The sequence below is a fragment of the Neovison vison genome, chromosome 5 (assembly GCF_020171115.1).
Source record: "Neovison vison isolate M4711 chromosome 5, ASM_NN_V1, whole genome shotgun sequence".
In the NCBI taxonomy this organism is placed as follows: Eukaryota; Metazoa; Chordata; class Mammalia; order Carnivora; family Mustelidae; genus Neogale; species Neogale vison.
This window is the reverse complement of record NC_058095.1, coordinates 113676389-113696894: the sequence shown is the minus strand read 5'-3', so window position 1 is coordinate 113696894 and position 20506 is coordinate 113676389. Positions and strand designations below refer to the sequence as shown.

Sequence of the window (20506 nt, the reverse complement as noted above, 5' to 3'; positions counted from 1 at the left end):
GTGTTCCCTCAGTGTCTTGAGGAGCAGAGCTTGTCACTTCTCAGGGTCTGTGCATGCTGCAGCGTAACTGACTTTTATTCGCCATTTTGGATTTTTTCCTTTTTAGGCAGGAGCTGTGATGGAAAGCCTTTTCCATCATTGGATTGAACGCAGCAGAATGAAAAACTGCGATGCCAGAGACCCATTCTAGTGTTTTATGCCTCACTTGACTTGACAGCCACTTGTACGCCCAGCGCTGGCGTCTGTAAGCTCCCCGTGTCGGACGGATGACCACACTACATTTTCCTCTCAACCTGTACATCTCAGACAGCCTGAATCAGAACGTGTGTGCATGTGTGTTACATTTAAAAGTAACTATTCTGGTAATAATTAAAAGACACCAATGGAGGTTGCATATTTTTCTGAGAATACAAATAGATGAACAGATTTCACAAACTTCTAGAATCTTAAATGTCAAGGTTTTGTTGTATGGATACTTAATAGTCTGTTTAAACACACGTAATCATCTTGCCTCACCATTTTTAAACTGGATTTCAGGGAGCTGCGGGTTCCCTCTGAGGGATCCCTCTTCAAACCCAGAATGAGGAGGCTGAGCTGGTCCGGTTCTGGGTTACTTCTTCAAAGTACCTGGTGATGTATCCTCAGATTATTCTGGTACCCCAAAACTGCTTGAGAACAACTGTTCCAGGTGGCAACTTATAAAAAGGTGTTGTTTCAACCGATTCCATTATCATTAAACACTGGTTCCAGAAGCCCACCTTGTGTCCATTCTTCTGTAAGCTGGGGTACCTCTCGCTAACTGCATTATCCTCTGGGTCCCGACTGAAACAGCCCCTCATTGTAACACTACAGTTCCTCCGCCAGCATTTGCTTTCTTGGCAGGGTCAGGCTGAGGCCAGCATGGGTTTTGGGTGGTGGTGCAAGCTGGAGACATAGTAGGGAAAGGGGAGGGTAGGCAGCTGAAGGACTCCTCTCTCTCCCCATTACCCAGCCCTTGGTAGTGTCCAGTGCAAATCCCAGCTTTTTATTCCTTACCATTCAATGCATATCAAATCTGTTTTGCCTCTGAATGATAGTTGAACAGAAACTGGTTTCTTGTGGGCAGCTAGCTCTCAGGAGGAGGAAGGGGAGAGCTGGAATGGGCATGCTCTGTTATTAAACCCACATTGCTCCCCTCACCTCCGCTGGAGCACAGCCAGTAGGGGTGCGGGGAGGGCCCCATGTGAATGGGGCTCCACACACAGAGAAAGACACATTTTAAGTGTAGAGTGTATATACATTATTACTTAAATACTGTTTATGTGAGTGTTTATTAAGCTGACTGATGATGACAGTCACCAAGAGAGCTTTTGATATGTGTAGGGTTCTATGCCCTATGCCAGAATGATTGAATGAACAGATGACAGAGGTTCTGAATGTCTGTAAAATTTTCCATGTTGTTCAGATGACCAGCCAGATTTTAGAACAACTGGTATATTTAATAGAATATAAGTATAATATATATATGTATAATATATGTATATTTTAAAGATTTTATTTTATATGTATATTTTATGTAATATACATATATTACATATACACACACATATAAAATACATATGTATTATATATATATGTTTATAATATATGTGGTTTTTTAGATTTTTTTTTTTTTTTAATTTGAGAGAGAGAGAGAGAGCATGAGTGGGTGGGTCAGAGGGAGAGGGAGAGAGACTCTGAAGTAGGCTTCTACTGGGTGGAGTGGTTGGTCCGAGAACCCTGACATCACAACCTGAGCAGAAACCAAACATTGGATGCTTAATGAACTCTGTCACCCGGCACCCCATATATAGTCCTTTTCATAAAGAGGCTCAAATTTGTTCTTAAGGGAGTCAGAAATCTCTGGTTGGATAAAATTCAGAAGGGAAAAGGACGCAAGGCATGAAACCCAAAAAGGCCCAGAATCAGGATGAACTGAGGGATATTTTGGAAGCTGAGAGAAAAGCCAGGCTTGAAGCATTTTAACCTGTGACTGACAAAAAGAGGTAGACTGACTGAACAGAGTGAGAGCTAATGGCCAACCTTCCAAAGCTGTGAGGAGAGAGGCTGCAGTCATTCAGTATAGCTTCTGGCATGTTTGTGGAGAAAACAGTTCTTATTTTATAATCACACAGGGAATATTTAGAAGGGCTAACAAAAGAAAAAAACAATGTTACAGTAGGAGAGACCCAATTCAGTGAGACTTGTGATAAAGATAGATTTGTAGTTTCAGAGACATTGGATCAAAAGAGTGATGGATTTGACCACCTTTCAAGCCAAATTATGTAAGTTCAGCTGTTGGGTAAAATATGGCAGGATAGAAAGTCTCTTTTAAACAGTAGCCGGTTTATACACCCTCCAGGTGTATCTGCCTTGTCTGCCACCCAGAGACAATGTTAACGTAGATAAGAGAGATGGCATCCCTTAAGAATGATGAAAACATATTTTTGTGGATAAAAACAGAATGGCTTTCAATTTAGGAAAAAATAATAAAAAGTAGAGTAGTCCATAACTAAAGGCTTATATTTGCTTCAAGGACATTTTCCAAGGAGAAAGTGATGGCCACAAAAGCTCCTCTGGTTCCAGCGGGAACAATGCTGGCAAGGCTCCTGCCCAGGCTCTCCCTTAAGAGCTCTCAAGCTAATGTACCATTCAGGTTTCCTTGCTCCATTCACTCCTGTGTTCCGTGAATAAGGGTTAGGGGTGATTCTCCATGCAAGGAACTGTGATAAGTCACTCACAGGCTAGTTGGAAGATAGATACATCAGTTCAATTAGTTCAGCTAATGAATTTTGGGGTTCTAGTGACTCCAAGGCACTTTCTAGCTGTAACTGGCTCTTCTTAGATGGACATTCTAAGTTGTAAAATAGTAATTTATAGTAGCTATAAATTCTGCTCCATTATTAAATACTAGCTCATGATTGCGCTATGTTCTTAGGATTAATGTTGAGAAAACTTTATACATTTTGGGACCATACACCTTATGGGATGAAACACGGTCTTCATGGAAGTGGTTCCAAATCCATCACTTGCCAGATACGTCACCAAGGTGATACTACATTTGCTTCTTTTTTTTTTTTTTTTTTTTTTACATTTGCTTCTAAAAAATGACTCAGGTAAAGGTTAGGAGTACAGGATAGATGTGGAACCCTTAAAACAGTGATTTTCAGGGGAGGTGTTTTGGAAATTGTGTGTGTGTGTGTGTGTGTGTGTGTTTTAAATCATCCCAGCGCTTTTGGCATAGTGAGCCCTCCTAGCCAACAATCCTACAACATACCAGGCAGGTCAAAATCTCAAAGAATTGTCCTCTATCATTTATGACTTTCAGATGTCCTCCAGGATATTATTATGGGCAAACATGATTTATAAACACCTGAGCTTAAAACCTAACTTCATGTAACACAAAATCTTAAAGCATTATTATAAGATATTTTCCAGGTTTATAACTACTGTGTGTAAAAAAGGGAGATTATAGTGTGTGTGTTTGTTTTGAGAAGGGGCAGAGGGAGAGGGAGAGAGAGAATCTTAAGCAGGCTCCATGCCCAGTGTGGAGCCCAATGTGGGGCTCCATCTCGCGAGCCTGAGATCATAACCCAAGCCAAAATCAAGATTTGGATGCTTAACACTGAGCCACCCAGATGCCTCTATAGTTTGGCTTTTGATCAGAAATATCAATCAGGAGCTATTTACAACTTCAGAAGATATGTCACTAGTGGCCACACTATTTACTCCGATATCATCTGGCATTTGAGGTTGGTGCATTAATGGAGGTTTTATGATAGATTCAGTCATCTCTTTCCTCTGTTATGTCCACTATTGTAGTCATTTGCATATGGAAGTACACATTATCTATTATATATTACATTATATACATGATATATACACATTATATATTACTCTTTTAAAATGTCTCATTTATATTACACTTAGAATAATATATTAATTTTTTTACTATTTTTAGGATTCATTTCATTAAGATTTTCACAAAATACAAAACTTAAACATAATTGTCTGTCTACCACAAAATAAAATAGAGTAAGTGGTTAGTGCGCGCGCGCACACACACACACACACACACACAGAGTCTTTGATAACTTCTCTTTATATAGGCATCAGGCCTTAGCTCAAGAGTGTTATCTCTTTATTTAACTGGTGTCAGTCCCACTTAAAACACCTTTTCCCACAAGTATGACCTGCTAAAATAGTACCTTACTTACAATACTTCATATGTATATAGCATTTGGGAGTTTATGAAAGATATTTACACGTCATTCTGTTTCATCCCCAGAACTCTGAGGAATACGGGGCAGGTGATTTTATCCTCACTTTAGAGATGGGGAACTTAGGTTCATAGGTGTTGTTACTTTCATTTCTTCCTCGTTGTTTCCTGATTACTCAGTAAATTGATTCACATGTATTAATGATTTTCTTAATGTCAGGTTCTAGGACTATATTATAGCTCTACGGAGAATGGAAAAATAAAAAAGATACAAATTTTTAAAAATCCCCTTACCACATGATTCATGCTATAAATGACGTATGAGCAAAGTGCTGTGAGTGTGGGTCGGCTGTGATCGCGGTCTGAGCCTTGAAGGATGATAGGATGGGGCGGGAGTTATAAGAAGAAGCAGAAGACAACATTATGAGTAGAAGGAAGAGCTCTTGAAAGAGGCCAGACATGGGGAGGGATAGAGGGTTTGAGGAGTAGCAAATGCTTCTCTTCTACTCTGCTGTTAGGTGGATTCAGGAGGACTCCTGAAGGTTTAGTTGTAAAAGAAGGTGGGTCACTTGAGGAAGGAGGAGTCTGTGTGCTCAGCTCACAAGACTGGAATTATACTATGGGTGATAGGAAACCACTGACTATATTAAACCAGAGTTTGGCAGGATCCTGGCTGTTTTTCAGGGATAATTCTGTCCATAGTGGGAAGAATGGACCAATGGTGGGAAAAATTGATAGCATGAAGCATGAAGGACGTTTAAGGAATTGTTGAGTTGAAGGGAGTTAAAGGAGTTTGAACTAAGGCAATGGCAGGAAGAGTGGAAAGGGATGGACTGAGGAAGGGAAACCTTTCTGTAATAAATAATACTTATGATGGGGGCTAATGATAGTCAAGATAATATCTTGCCATGCTACATTTAAACTTTTTTTTTCATATTACATTTTTAAAGAATTGTGTATTTTTTCATACCTAATGTCTCATGGGTCAATGTAGCACATGGTGATATACAGGTATTATTTCCAACTCAGAGATTGAAATCCATAAAACTAAAGAGGCTTACCATTAAAGAAAGTCAAATAGACTCACGATGTTATAGGTTCTGTACAGACACCCAGGAAGGCATAGACAGCTTTCTGGGAGCTTATATAACAAAATGGATAAGGAAATATATGCCTCAAAGAAAGATTTTCTATTTGCGGGGTAGAGTTGACAGAAGTTAAGAGAGATGCAGCGGGGGTCTTGGGCCACCTGGCTGGCTCAGTCAGTGGAGTCCATGACTCTTGGTCTCAGGGTTGTAGGTTCGTGTCCCATTTTGGGTGTAGAGATTACTTCAAAATAAAATCTTTAAAAAAGAGAGAGAGATGAGAACGATGGTATGAAGAATCTCTTGACCCATGTCTTAGTCTGTTCAGGATCCTATAAGAAAAACACCATACATTTGTTTAAACAACAAATTTATTTCTCACAATTCTGGAGGCTGGGAAGTCCCAGTCAGGGCACCTGCTGATCTCGTGTAGTATGAGGTCTTGCTTCCTGGCTTATCGATGGCGGTCATCTTGCTGTGTCCTTATGTGGCAGAAGGAACTCTCTGAGGTTTGTCTTATAAGGGCACATCCTGAAGGCCCTACCTCCTCATACCAACAAATTGGAGGTTAGGATTTCAATTTCGGGAAGATACGCCAACATTCAGTCCACAACAACAAATTTCATTCCCATTCCTTAGAAGAGAAGTTAAGGGGGTCATGTTAGGACAAGAGGAGGAAAAGCTAGAGATTCTTCTGGAATTTTTGAAGACATCTGTAAAAGATGAGTCATCACTGACATTTCCATTTCACTATATCAAGCTTTTCACCACACCTATTTCGATGGCCAAAAAAAGTCAGCATGCGAAAATGTACATTTATCAGATAAATCAGGCAGTGACTGATTTTTCAGAAATTCTTAGCTTTGCAAAATGGCTCACTGAGTGACTATTAAAATTGTGTACTCCTTGGGATGCTAAAGTAGTATCCCATCCAATAGCTTCAACCTGTGGCACACAAGTGCTTCTGAAATTGTAGGTGAAATCTTAGAGCACTCTGTGTGCGTGTGTGTGTGTGTGTGTGTGTGTGTGTGATTATAAAAGAGAAATGACTTTTGTTTGAGCTACACAAGGAACATGAAATGAACAACTCTACAGCCTTAAGACATTAGATTATAGACCTCCTTTAAAAGCCAACTAGATAAGAGATTTTTCAACTTAAAGTTTATTTTATTGAAATAATTTTTTTCCAAAGCCAAGTTTTTCATTGAACTTTGTGTTTTTAACACCTAGAAAATGGGTTATTGGATTACAGTTAAGTCTTTATGGCTTTACTGACTTTTCATGAGTGTTGGGTAGTACTAACCCAATAGGCCAGTTAAATGTAAACATTTCTAAGCCTTTTCTTGATAGAGGGGAGAGTTTATCCCTTAGCCAAGAGATTGTGAAGAAAATAAAATTAAATTTTTGTACTTAATTTTAACAGGTTCTTAATCATAACTCTCTTATCATAACTTTCTTATATTAGTTCCTAACTTCAAATTGTTATTCTACTTGAACATCAACATTGAACATAGTAAATATTATGATTTTAAAGAATGATTGCTTGTTTATTCACATAGTATACACAGTATTTGGAGATTTTTTTGGACCCACACATGTTTTTCTCTGAACCACACTTTGATAATTTGATTATATTTTCTAGAGCTGTTGCAAATTAATCATTTTTTTGTTATGCTCCTTCTTTTATAAGAAGTGTTGTTTAACTAGCCATATATAAACAAGTTTATTTTGAAGATTTACTTTGATGTGAATAACTGCCTTCTAGTTAAATGTTTTAAATCCCATCTCTTAGAAGAAAGTAGCCTCAGAATGTTTTTTCTTTTTTCTTTTTTTTTAAGACTTTAAAATTAACCGTGTAACATAAAAAAGTTTGTAAATGCATGAAGATAAGGACTATATCTTACACATCTTTGTATCCCCCACAGCCTCACACATTGGAGATTAATTCATGCTTATGCAAGATTTAAAGAACATAAAGTGATATAGAAAAAAAAAAAAAGATGAACTATTTGCTTTGAAAGTGACTATGTAAGGATCATCTCTAAATTAGCAATCGAGATAGTTAGACGTTTTCCTTTCCTCTTCCCATCTCTCTCCAACCTCTCACCCAAGGAGTGCACCCAAGGGCACATACCCCTTTGTGCCTCGTATCTGCTGTTTTTATATTCATGAGAAGAAACAGGCTCAGACCTGCTGAAGGCTGGAAAATTTAAGGTCATATCCAGCCACTGGGTCCTGTTTTCTCATTCTTTCATTCTTTTAAAATACAAAGTTATCTGACATACTATTTTACGTTTAGCTAAAAGTTGCTCAGTAACATTTACAGAGGCCCTAAGGTGTTGGCCGGTGTGTTAGATGGTGTAGGATATTGTCTTTGCTCTGAGGAAGCGCAAAGCATGGCTGGACCATGTACATGGGACCCGATGCTCTCTGATGTCATAGATGCTGTTATACAGAGAGGATAAGGCACCTCAGAGGGACAAAGGTGGGGTGAGTGACTTCTTCTTCAGGGTCAGGGACGCCAGGGGCAAGGGCGCTGGATCCGAGCTGAGATGAAGAGGAGTTTTCAAGATGGGCCAGTTGACGAGGGGCCGTTTAGGGCTGAGGGAGGAGCATGGGGAGAGGGGCAGGTGACGAGGTTGGAGATATGATGCAGGGTCCTCTGTGGTACCTGTGGAAGTCTGGACTTCCTGCTGCAGGGGGAAGAGAATTAAGCTGTGGTATGACATAATCAGGTTTTCATTTTGGAAAATCACTCTGATAACCGGGTGGGGGATGAAGGGGGTTATTTGATGCTTCCCTTAGTGCTGATAGAACATAAATAGACCAAACATGAAGTTGTCTTCCTCATCGCCTTAAAAAAACTGTACAAAATCCCAATACTTTTAAGAACAAATGGTTTGTTCTTTGGGTAAGATATATTTTTATAGTATTTTATAGTATTTTAGTACTTTGTGTTTATAGTATTTTAATATTTTATAGTATTTCAGTACTTTGTGTTTAAGAATGACACCTCTCTCCCCGGGGTGACACCAGATATAACGCCACTCCCCCGTCCCCCTTTTCTCGGTCTCTCACGTCTAGTTGCCCAAGCCAACAGCTTAGACTTTCCCTTGGTCCTTCTCCTCCCTCTTTCCCTTGATCCCTGCCAGGAAGTCCAGTGGATTCTGCCTCCAAAATAACATCTCAAATTGCTCTACTTCTCTCTAACTCAGTGACGCCACAGCCTACACTCGAGTCCTTGGGGTGTCCCTCCCCTGGACATTTCCCCATTTTCACTCTCTGCTTCAAACATTTCACTAGCTTTTTGCACTTAAAAAGCGAGCTCCCCATCGTGGCTGCCTCTCCTGGCTCTTTTCTCCCTTGACCTCATCTCTTGACGCTCTCCTTCTGCCCCAGCTGTTACTTGCCCTGACAGTGGCCTGCAAACACTTACTCTTTTCTTCCAAGAAGCTCTTAGAGTTTGGTGCCGGGCAATTACTCCGCAAACTTAATAGCATAATGATACCATAATAATGACACTTTCTCCCATTTATTGAATGTTTTCTGTAACCCAGACAGTGTGCTAAGTGCTCTCCAGCCATTACCGTATAATTAAATTAGATGCAACAAGCTTGTGAAGTTGGTATTATTATTCCTGTATTTCAGGAGAGGAAACTGGGACAGATTGCTGAAGCAACTCGCCCTATTTTCAGTGTGTGGTGGAGTCTGGCTTGAAGTCTGTCTGTCTGACTCCAAATCGAGCTCTTCGGTATGAAGTTGCAAAAATATTTTGTTAGCGTTAAAAATTTACAGTTCCTGGAAGACAGTCTCAGAGCAACCTATGGAGAAACTCTCATTGACATTGAAAGTAAACGTTAATATAATTTGACTACCTTATTGGTGACAACACATTTTTTCCCAAGATTTAAGTCTTGTTCATAATAGAAGATGGCATAATGTAGAAATTGGGAATAAACTCTGGAGTCAATCAGACATGAGTTTTAGTACCTGCTCTTCATTCATACAGATCTGAATTTCATGTATGCTTGATAATGCTTTTGGCACTTGAGATCATCAGTGGGCAATCCAGTGGGATAGATTTAAAATTTTGGTTCTGTGAGCCATTTTTGTCCTGGAAGCTCACCATCGCATTACTGCTCCTTTAGGAATTCGAAGTATAAATGTGACCCCTCTTGGACCCCATTCCAGGGGGATCCGTTTGAGTCAGTCCCGTGACATGTCTCTTAAGGACCATCTCAGAGGAAGACTGTACATTTAGTTTGCCATAAGTGTAGTTGCCTTCTTCCTTCCTTTCTTCTTTCCTTCCAATTAAAATGAAAAGTTGAATTTAATTTTATTAGACATAATAAACCCAGGTAAAGTCTATTCTAATAGGGATGGCACAATACATAATAAATGGCATAAACATAATAAACATGCATATTACATTATACATTGGAAGAGGAAAGTAAGACTTTTGTGTGAGGGAGTAAATAAGATGAGGGGAAACTTGGAGATGACATTGTGGTATTGAATAAGAAGTCAGGGAGGTGCACCGAGAAGGTCAAAGACTTGAAGGAGGTGAAGGAGTTGGTCAGTCGGGTATCCAAGGGAAGAGCAGCCCAGGAAGAGAGAGTGGGTGGCGTCCAGACCTACATGTAGGGCCACTTGAAAGCAAAGTACCATGTGGACAGTCAGGACAAAGGGAGGGAGAGATGCTGCATGAGAGAAGGGGGTTCTACGTATCTTGTTCATAATGAAATGAACTTCATACATGAAGCACTCAGCAGAGGGTCTGGCCCAGAATCACAGAGTGCCTGCCTCCCTTCCCCAGTCACATCTCCTGCCACTCCCTCACTGCAAACCATACCCTACATTTATAACTGGAAGTTCTTTGGAGAGTCCCTAAATATGCATGCTGTTTTAAACCTTTCTACTTTTGCACACACCTAAAATAGGCTTCTCCCTCCCTTGTCATTCTGATAAATGCCTTGTAGACCCACCCCAGGGGAGTCCCCTCTGGGAAGACTTCTTTGCCTCCCTGTGACAGAGCTGATGCTTCCTTCTCTGGACCACCATGCTTAGTGCTTTGACTATGTTTGTTACAATAACACATAGCTAAGGTTAACATTTAATGAGCACTTACTGTATGCCAGGCAATATGTCTTTTCTATGCTTTTGATGTATTCCTCATAATAAACCTATAAGGTATGTCACAGAGTCATCCCCATTTTCCAGATGAAAAATAAAGCCATGAAGAAGTTCAATAACTTGCCTAAGATCATCTAGCCACTAAGTGGTGGCATCAAGAGGTCAACAGAAGGTTTCTGGCTCCAGAGCCCATGATCTTAATCATTATATTATATTGCCTCTCTATGTTTTCCACCGTTTTTGAATACTTCCTATATACAAGGTGGGGTACACATCATGTGGAATCGTATTAGTTTGGTGCACATGCCTCCTGTATTACTTGTGACTACTTGAAGGGTAGAGAACCATGTCAGATTTACCTTTGTTCATGAGGCTTTGCACATGTGCTCCCTTGGTTGGACAGAAAGAAGACAATTTCTTATGTAATTTCTAGGACCTGGGAAATGATATATAAAATATCGCTGGGATTGTGTCATTAATTCTGAATTTTATTTGGTTCTGAATTTCATTTTAATCGTGTTGTTGGCCTTCTGTTTCTCCCCAGACCAGTATTAAAGAGGGACAGCTGTTGAAGCAAACCAGTTCCTTCCAAAGGTGGAAAAAGCGTTACTTCAAACTTCGAGGCCGTACACTTTATTATGCAAAGGACTCAAAGGTAATTTGGAAGAATATGACTCACAAGCGCTTGAGGTTATGGATGGATTAAAAGTTCTAGTTCTATGAGCTTTTCATCTTGGTGCGCGGTAGAGGTTTACTGTTCTGCGCATTCGGTATGCCTGTGATCCAGCTTGGACCAAATCCCAAGGGAACCTATTTAAGTCCATTTCATGGGGTCTATGGAGGATGATCCTCTGGGAAAGTTCTAGCATAGATTCTTTCTTCCCTTCCTCTTTCCTTACAATTAAAGTAAAACATTAAATGTAACTTTATTAAATGTAATAAGCTGAAAATTTTGAGTTTCCCCTCTCTACCTTTTGCCTTCTACATCTTTCCCTGACCATGACAGAGAGTGATTTGCTAGAGTTGCTAAGAAGCTGTCCTCTGGTTTCAGATGAGGGATTGTATCTTACTTCCAGCACATTTCCCTGGAGCGGCTGCAGGCAGCTTGTGTTGTACAGAGTAGGCTTCAGTGAGATAACACACATGGTACCTGACACAAAACAATCACTCAGTTATGCTAGTAGTTAAGAATAAAAACCATAGTGAAGTAAAATCAAGGCTTTAAATAATTTTTATGTAACAGTTGAAGAAACTAAGAATGATGTGGTTTGGGAAGAAAACAATTAATAATGATGAGCTTCCATTTAAGACTGTTATCTTAGTGTTCCTTCAAAAGTAAACATGAAGATTTCTGTCTACTGTATCAGTTGAATAATTGATAATTTCCCTATTTTAAAAAAATGTATGTTCCTGATATAATTAGTAGAGTTATATGCTCGGAGGTAAAATCAAATATGCAAACAAACGTAATTCTTAGTTTATGCTGCCGTACAAGTAATAACCAAATAAAGTAATCTCATTTGAAAAGTCGTTATGGTCAAGGTTGTCCCTGATCTGGCTCCATGCTGCCTTTCTGCATTTGTCTCTCGGCAGCACCAAACACTTGATAGCCTTGGCCTTGCCCCATGATTACCATCTGCAAATGACCTTTCCCTCCATCTCTACTTGATGAAATTCCCTATTTTCCTTAAGATCCCCTCAAAAAGTCTTTATTCCATCATAAACAAGAGCAAGCGTTTGAATGTTTTCTGCAGGGGAAATGATCCGTGACCTTCCATAGCATTCTGTAGTATTTCTTCCCTTGCATTTTCAATAGACCATCTTATATTACCATTAGTCGTTATCTGTTTCTTCTCCTGCGCTAAATTAAATGCCTGGGTGGCTCAGTTGGTTGGGCCGTTGCCTTCGGCTCAGGTCATGATCCCGGCGTCCTGGGATCGAGTCCCACATCGGGCTCCTTGCTCGGCGGGAGCCTGCTTCTCCCTCTGACTCTGCCTGCCACTCTGTCTGCCTGTGCTCACTCTGACAAATAAATAAATAAAATCTTTAAAAAAAAAAATTCTTTCTGGTTCGGGAGCAAGTCTGATAGTCATATTGGTTGGAGTGAAGTGGGCTTACATACCCCTCAACCCCACCAGGGATCTTGGGGGTGGTATGGAAGTTATCAAAGGACCCATTTTCTTTCTTTTTTTTTTTTTTTGGTAAATTTATTTTTATTTAAATTCAATTTAGTTAGTGTATGCTATGTTATCAGTTTCAGAGGTAGAATTTAGTGATTCATCAGTTGCATATAACATCCAATGGTCATTATACGTGCTCTTCTTAACGTCCATCACTCAATTAACCCATCCTGCCACCCACCTCCCCGGTAGCAACCCTCAGGTTGTTTCCTATAGTTAAGAGTCTCTTATGGTTTGTCTTCCTTTCTGATTTCGTCTTATTTTATTTTTCCTTCCCTTCCCCTATGTTCATTTGTTTGGTTTCTTAATTTCCACATATAAATAAAATCATGTGGTATTTGTCTTTCTTTGACTTATTTCACTTAGCGTAATACCCTCTAATTCCATCCACGTCATTGCAAAAGGTAAGATATCATTCTTTTTGATGGCTGAGTAACATTCCATGGTATGTGTGTATATACACAGCACATCTTCTTTTAACATTCATCTGTCACTGGACATCTGCACTCTTTGCATAGTTTGGCTGTTGTGGACATTGCTGCTGTAAACATTAGGATGCATGTGGAAGGGGCCCCTTTTCTGGAGTTTCTAAGGTGCTTTGTTACGCCTGCCTTGCTGCAAGAACATCGAATGAGTGTGAACAAGGACCAAATGACTGACAGTGGGAAGGATACATTTATTTAGTAGAATTTTCTAATCCCTAAATCGAATATTAATAAAGATTCCCTTTCTGTGGAGTTTTTATCATGGAAACTTTTTGATTGAAACCACTTTTAAGAGTATGAACGAAACATCATTTTATATTTGCAGAGCACATTCACCTTCTCATTCAAACTCATTTATGGATGAGGAAAATAAGTCTCAGCAAGTTTAGTAACTCACCACGATCCGAGCCAGGACTAGTTCTCATTTCTCACTTAGCAGATGTGGGAGTGATGACGTTGCCTCTGCCTTCCTGGCAAAGTTGTTCTAGGCTGTTGCCTGTCAAACGGTATAACTCTGTGTGTGTGTGAGTGTGTGCACGTACGTGTGTGTGTGCACGCATGTGTACGCACGCGCATGTGCACAACACACTGAGGAGGCTCCCGTAGATTATGCTTCTAGAGAGCAGGGAGCATTTTGCATTGAAACTCTGTGCCGTGTGGATCTTTGAAGACCTTGAAAGTTTGGGATTTATGGTTAGTTGTACTTTGTGGTTTTACTCTTCCTAAGAAGATGTTGCAGAGGGCTCACTAACAACTTTTTCTTCATTTTCTATTCCTAATTCCTGACGTGGCTTCAGAGTCATGCCCTGATGGGGGGAAAAATTATTGATGAGCATTGAGTTAGGTTTTCATTTAATGTGTTTGTGTTCTTTTTCATTAACAGTCTCTGATATTCGATGAAGTGGACCTCTCAGATGCCAGTGTAGCTGAAGCAAGCACAAAAAATGCAAACAACAGTTTTACGGTATGGTTATATTCCGCTGAATTCCTTCTCAAAAGTTACAGAAGGATCTTTCCTAAGTGCGTATGGAGTGTCCTCTTCAGTTACCAACCCTGTGTCGACTTACCCATGTTGGAGTTCCTGCCGACACAATAAACTTGACAAGTATGTTGTATACCCAGTACTGTTCATGATTGTTTGGGTCAAGAAGCCAACATATTAAATGTATTCTCTAAAAATATTTACAACATTTTCCCCTTTAGGCCTTTTAATTTTAGTGCTTTAAAATTGTCACCCCTTTTAAATTTAATACTTCAACAAATTCCATTGTTTTGGAATATTCAAGAAGTCTGTTTCTTACCTTCAATATTAAAAATAATGTTTTTCCTTCTCTTCTACTTTTCTCTGTTGCTGTGGTTCAGGTCTTCATTTAGTCTCATATAAGTGATTCATTTGATGGTTACTTAAGAGGTATCCTCTGTTCCAGCTGATTCTTTTCCAATTACAAATCACACTGCTGGAAAGACCTAACTGGCTCACTCTTGCCTGTCAAGTTAACAGCTGCAGCTCCGTCCTTGAGTCTTGTGACATCATACCTCAGCATTCTAGTGTTACTGAGACCGTTCGTCCTCTTGTACCCCACCAGTCTGGCATTTCTGTCCGGGCCTGGGCTTTTCCCATTCCCCCTGGCTTGACTCATTTCTCCTCCTTCTCTGGCTGTTGAAATTCTACCAGTTCTTCAAAGCCAGTCTCAGATATCTCATTCTTCTCCTACTTCTTTCATTCAAAAAATACGATTTGAATCCCCACCATGGGCTAGGCACTTGCGCTAAGCACAAGAGATTCGGAGATGAAGAAACAGATTGTTATTTCTCTCAGAATATTCAGAGTTCAGTGAAGTTCCTCTGGGGTAGTTTTTATAACCATATTCCTGGGTCCTCTAAGATGACTTGCTCCTGCTATGTTGTTGTCCCCATCCACACTCCCAACCCCTGTTCGAAAAGCCAGCACTGCTGACAGTGGTGCTCTGTGTCCCATCTCCCAGGCTTGCCAGGGCGGGGAAGACAGACAGCTAAACAAACACAGAGCAGTGCCATGATAGAGGTAAGCGCTGGTGGGGGGTAGAGGGTGGAGTGGGGGAGGAAGCAAATGCATTCGGATTTAGCCATATGGATTTACTGGCACGTGGGATAATCCTTGGTATCCCTCCCACCTCCCCAGGGAGCTTTTTGTTTGAGGAGAGGAAAACCAAGAATAGAATCCTGGGAAAATGTTAAAATTTAAAGTTTGACCAATCAAGACAGAGCATTCTGAAGTATAGAAGGAGTCTTGGGAGGCGATGATGTTAGGAAAAGCCTGTGGAAGATAGTTTTAGGACGGAAGTTGTTAAACATCAAATACTGTAGAGAGATCAAGTCAAAGAAGAAATGAGAAGTGTCTGTGGAATTTGTTAACTTGGAGGTCATTGGGTCACATTGACCGGAGTAACTTGGCGGGGAGTGGGCAGGGGTTGGCGTGCATTAGACTTCCCTGAAGATCAGGTGGGAAGGCAGAGTAGCCCAGATGGATTGCTTCTTTGAAAAGCTTGGCTGTTAGGAGAAGGAGAACAAGTATGATATTCAGGCTTCAAGAGAGTTTTGTTGTTATTGTTGTTCTTTGGATCTGTTTTTAAAACTGGTTTTGAGTGTGTCTGTATGAAGAGAGGAAAAAAGTTGTTGGACTCAAAAGTTGAAGTGTCAGGAGAGAGAGAGGAGAATGGATGGAGCATGGGAGCCAGAGAGCATTTAGAGATAAGCACTGACCAGGAGACAGAAAGTTGATGGAGGTAGGTGTGCACAGGAGCCCTGTTTATTCCAAACCCAAATACTACTGTTCTCTCAGTGAAATTGAAGCTGAGGTCATCTGCTACGAGTCAGAGTTTATTTGGGTTTGGAGTAGCTTCTATGGAAAATGAGAATTGAAACTGGACAGGGACCTGGAGTAGATTATGAGGTAGTAATCTAGCAAAGACGGAGATCAGGTTTACTAATGTACCTAATTCCTATGCCTTTCACATTTTTTTTTTTTTTTAAGATGGGAAGAGAGAACAACAGCTAAATTGATCCAGGGTTGATGGTTTATAGGGCTTATTGGACAGAAAGACAAAGGCATTGTTGGATATTTGAGGGATCAATAAGTCATCCATCTTCCCCTCTGTATTAAAGTTCTTGAGATAAAATGTAAGGAGTGAGGGACAGCTTATTTTTTGCTGAACAAGATCCAACAACCTCTAAATTCAGAGCTTCTGATAAATTGTTGGAGGCCTAATCAGAGTTTCTGATCAATTGTTGCTTCTTTTTCCTTCCTTACAAATGAAGGTGGGGTAGGCTGATGAACCACTTGCCTTCCCCCTGGGAGTGATCCATAGTCCTCTCCCCTCTGTGGAGACTTATGAAGAAGTGGGCAATAAGGGTTTCCCCCTGACAGGGACCTAGAATTAGTCTGATAGAGAGTTCCAAAATTGAAGATTTGAAGGATAGAACAATTTCAGATGAAGACCAGGTCTAAGGTATTGGTGTAGATAAAGGTAAAAGGAAGTGAAAAGCTTGGATTTGAGAGAAGTTATTCAAATCTTTTGAAGAATTCTTTCTTGGACCTCCATGTACATTCAGTCTCTCCTGTAGTGCCTTTCTTATTATAAAACTCACTATGTTCTGGGGCACCTAGGTGGCTCAGAGGGTTAAAGCCTCTGCCTTCAGCTCAGGTCATGATCTCAGGGTCCTGGGATCAGAGCCCCACATGGGCTCTCTGCTCAGCAGGGAGCCTGCTTCCTCCTCTCTCTCTCTGCCTGCTTCTCTTCCTACTTGTGCTGGCAAATAAATAAATAAAATCTTAAAAAAAAAAAAAAAAGAACTCACTATGTTCTGCCTTGTACTTAATTAGGTACTTACATTTATTATAATCTCCTTGAGGACAGAAGACTCTGTCATATCATTTTACCTCAGAGTACCTTATCCGTATTTGTTGATTTAATTAATAAGATGAAAGTTTATTTTACACATGAGAAGACTTCTTGTTGAAATATTTTCAAGAGATTTATCCACTCAACCAGATATTATTTCTGAGGTTTGTTGGACTAGAAATGTGGAGACTAAAATATTAGGCAGACTGCTTAGAGTTTTATAGCAAATGAGTTTGGTAGAACTTTCTAGGGCATACAATAGAAGAAGGGATAGGTTTTCAACCAGTAATTGACAATCTTCCCTATCTTTAAATATTTAAATATCCTACCTTTCTGGATTGCATTGACTACTATTGATACTGTTATTTTGGCTAGTTCATGTCAAAGGTTAATGGTATAGTTTAGTGATATTATGACTGGAAAATACGGGAATGGCCATATTCAACTTTGCTACAGCCATGCCTTCATGTCCCTGAAGGTGATATGTTGACAGGGGACAATAGCAAATGGAAAATAGAAAAGCTAGACTTTGCCTGAAGACCCAGTCCCAAACTCTCTAGTAAAATGGTTTCAGGAGAGCTCAGCAGAAACTGACTTCACATGGGATGTTACTTTGCATTGTTTCCACCGCATTTTGTCAGAATGAGTGAGTAACACAGGTTGGCTGAGCTTCAAGGAAGGGGATAGGGACACCATGAGGGTCGCATCAAAGGATCTGTGGACATGGTTCAGACCTACCTACTCAGTGGTTACTTTTCCTTCCTTGCACAGTCCTGTGCTCCCATCCCTGGAGTTAGTAATTATCTTGTTGTTTTGATTGTCAAAAATCACCTTGGGTACATATTTGTTTTCTATTGCTTTGTGGCAAATTACCACAAACTTAGTGACTTAAAAACAACACCCATTTGTTATCTGACTGTTTCTGTTGGTCAAACAGCATGACTGGGTTCTTCTTCTCCAGATCTCACAATGTTGAAATAAACAGATTTTTAAATATAGATAGATATGTATACACCCCCCCCACATCCATGCATATTTAATTACCTTGCAAGGGGTGAATTTTGACCTCTGTTGGAGTTTTGGGTTTTACAGGTGTCTTCTACAACAGGCACCCCTGATGGCACCAACAAGACACTGAAAGCATTTTCCGTGCATTAGGTGTCAGTGGTGTGATCAGGGAATGGAAAAGGACAACTTCTGACAGCCTAGTTGGTATTTTATAAGCCTTCAGGATTCATTAATATTCATCCCTAATTTATGAGTGGTTTATGCTCTCCCATAGCCATGTCTATGATTGTGGCATCTATAATACATTCCTAATTTTTTCCTTCGTTTTTTGAATTATGCATTTCCTTTTTTATTTTACTGATTTCTGCATGATGTTCTGGAGTTCTGTTTTTCACATCAACATTTTTATCTTTAACACACCTCTGTGCTTGTAGGCAAATGTGTTCTTCTATTAGACTGGAGAAAAGAATTGATTTTTTTTCCCCTTGGTCACACTGATGCGCCCTTTGGAAGGGTCCCAGCCCTCCTGATGCTTAATCCAGGGCTCTTCCTTTTCACACAGTGTTCTTTCCATCTGGTTAGTCTTTGCCTCTGTTCTGTCTCTCTTCTCACATCCACTTGGTCTCTTTGTCTCATTCTCACTCATCGTGATGTGTACATCCCAGCTTTTTGTGACTTAGTCAGTTGCAGACCTTAGACCATGAAGTGAAGTCAAATAGCATGGGTTTGTGTGCTGGCTTGGCCCTCTCTAGCTACATGCCTTTGGACTAATTCATTAACCCCTGTGAATCCGTGTCCTCTGTAACTGAGGATTGTAGTGGAACCTGTCCCATGGGGTTGTGAGGATTTTAGTGCACTCCAATTCCCTAGCATCATGATGGGCACATAGAGTTTAGTAAGTGCTAATGGCTGTTATTATCCTGAGGTTATCACCCCATCCCTTCACAGGTGATAGTCTATTGTCAATTCCTAATAAGTTGGGGAATTTTAAGGAAGAATATAGGTGAACTTCATCTCGACTGTTCACCCTGCCTCTCTTTCAGAGGTGTGGTGAAGATTTATTTCCACTTTTATCTCATATTAATAGATGTTATGGGAAAAAGCCACCCTTCTGCGTTGAATGAAATGTCGATTGTAACTGGTTAGCCATTTGCATAGGCTAACGAAGATCTTTTTTGGGGGGTGGGGGAAAAGAGGGGAGGGTCAAGCCCTGCAGCCCGGGCTCTGCCCTGGCCCCTCCTGCCGGCCCGCTCTCGGGCCTTTTTTTTTTTTTTAACTAAGAGTTTTTTTATTGAATGGAGAGTCATCACAATCGCCATGGCATACGTTAGATTTTCAAAATGTGCTGTTCAAATAATTGTTTTCTTTAAATTTTAATGACAAGTAGGCTCAATCTTAAGTACATAGTCATCGTTTTTTTTTTTAAAGATTTTATTTATTTATTTGACAGATCGAGATTACAAGTAGGCAGAGAAGTAGGCAGAGAGAGAGGAAGGGAAGCAGACCCCCTGCTGAGCAGAGAACCCGATGTGGGACTCAATCTCAGGACCCTGAGATCATGACCTGAGCCGAAGGCAGCGGCTTAACCCACTGAGCCACCCAGACGCCCCATAGTCATCATTTTTAAAGAAAGTATTGTATTGACACTGTCAGAACTTTTTATGGAAGTTTGTAAAGAAAGCAATTTTTATTTTTAACTAGAAAGAAATATAGAGATAATTTACTTGGCTTATTTAACTACCCTTCACTTTTGTTTTTTTAAGATTTTATTTATTTGACAGAGAGAGAGATCACAAGTAGGCAAAGAGGCAGGCAGAGAGAGAGGGAAGCTGAGCAGAGAGCCCGATGTGAGCTCGATCTCAGGATCCTGGGGTCATGACCTGAACCAAAGGCAGAGGCTCAACCCACTGAGCCACCCAGGTGCCCCCTACCCTTCACATTTTTAATGAGTGATCTACGAGTGTACTTGGAATCTCACAGTGACTGCACACCCACGCTGGCTTACTCGACTGTGTGAAACATGGATACCACGTGGTTGCACTTATTTTTAGGGCTCGCCAAGCACTGGAACAGAGTCATTTTAGTTCAGGGTCACTTGCCGCAGCAGACACGACTGAAAGTTGATTAGCATTCGAGTTAATTCCTCCAGTGAAGTTTCAAAAAATAGGCATAAAAACAAGAAAATAAAGAGAACATCCAGCACCTGAAATGCTGAAAATTATACATTCATAGTGCAGTTGAAATGAATGGGCTGTGTTTTAATGGGAGGGGGAAAATGTTCTTTTTTTTTTTTAAGATTTTATTTATTTATTTGACAGACAGAGGTCATAAGTAGGCAGAGAGGTAGGCAGAGAGAGAGGGGGAAGCAGGCTCCCCACTAAGCAGAGAGTCCGATGTGGGGCTCAATCCCAGGACCCCAAGATCATGACCTGAGCCAAAGGCAGAGGCTTAGCCCACTGAGCCACCCAGGCATCCCGGGGGAAAATGTTCTTAAAGA

At 40.4% G+C, this 20506-nt stretch overlaps 1 protein-coding gene across 4 annotated transcripts in view; it reads left to right on the top strand.

Moving 5' to 3' along the window:
• DGKH (diacylglycerol kinase eta) overlaps window positions 1-20506 on the top strand; it is a 178479-nt gene that overhangs the window by 68414 nt on the left and 89559 nt on the right. For 2 of the 4 annotated variants that reach the window (XM_044249813.1, XM_044249810.1), the window contains exons 1-2: window positions 13758-13813; window positions 14004-14084. In XM_044249813.1, coding sequence (XP_044105748.1) covers window positions 13811-13813; window positions 14004-14084 — 84 coding nt within the window. In that variant the 5' untranslated portion in view covers window positions 13758-13810. Of the gene's footprint in view, window positions 1-10999; window positions 11111-13757; window positions 13814-14003; window positions 14085-14116; window positions 14226-20506 lie in introns of those variants that run through there. The other 2 variants (XM_044249809.1, XM_044249811.1) reach the window with 2 other exon arrangements.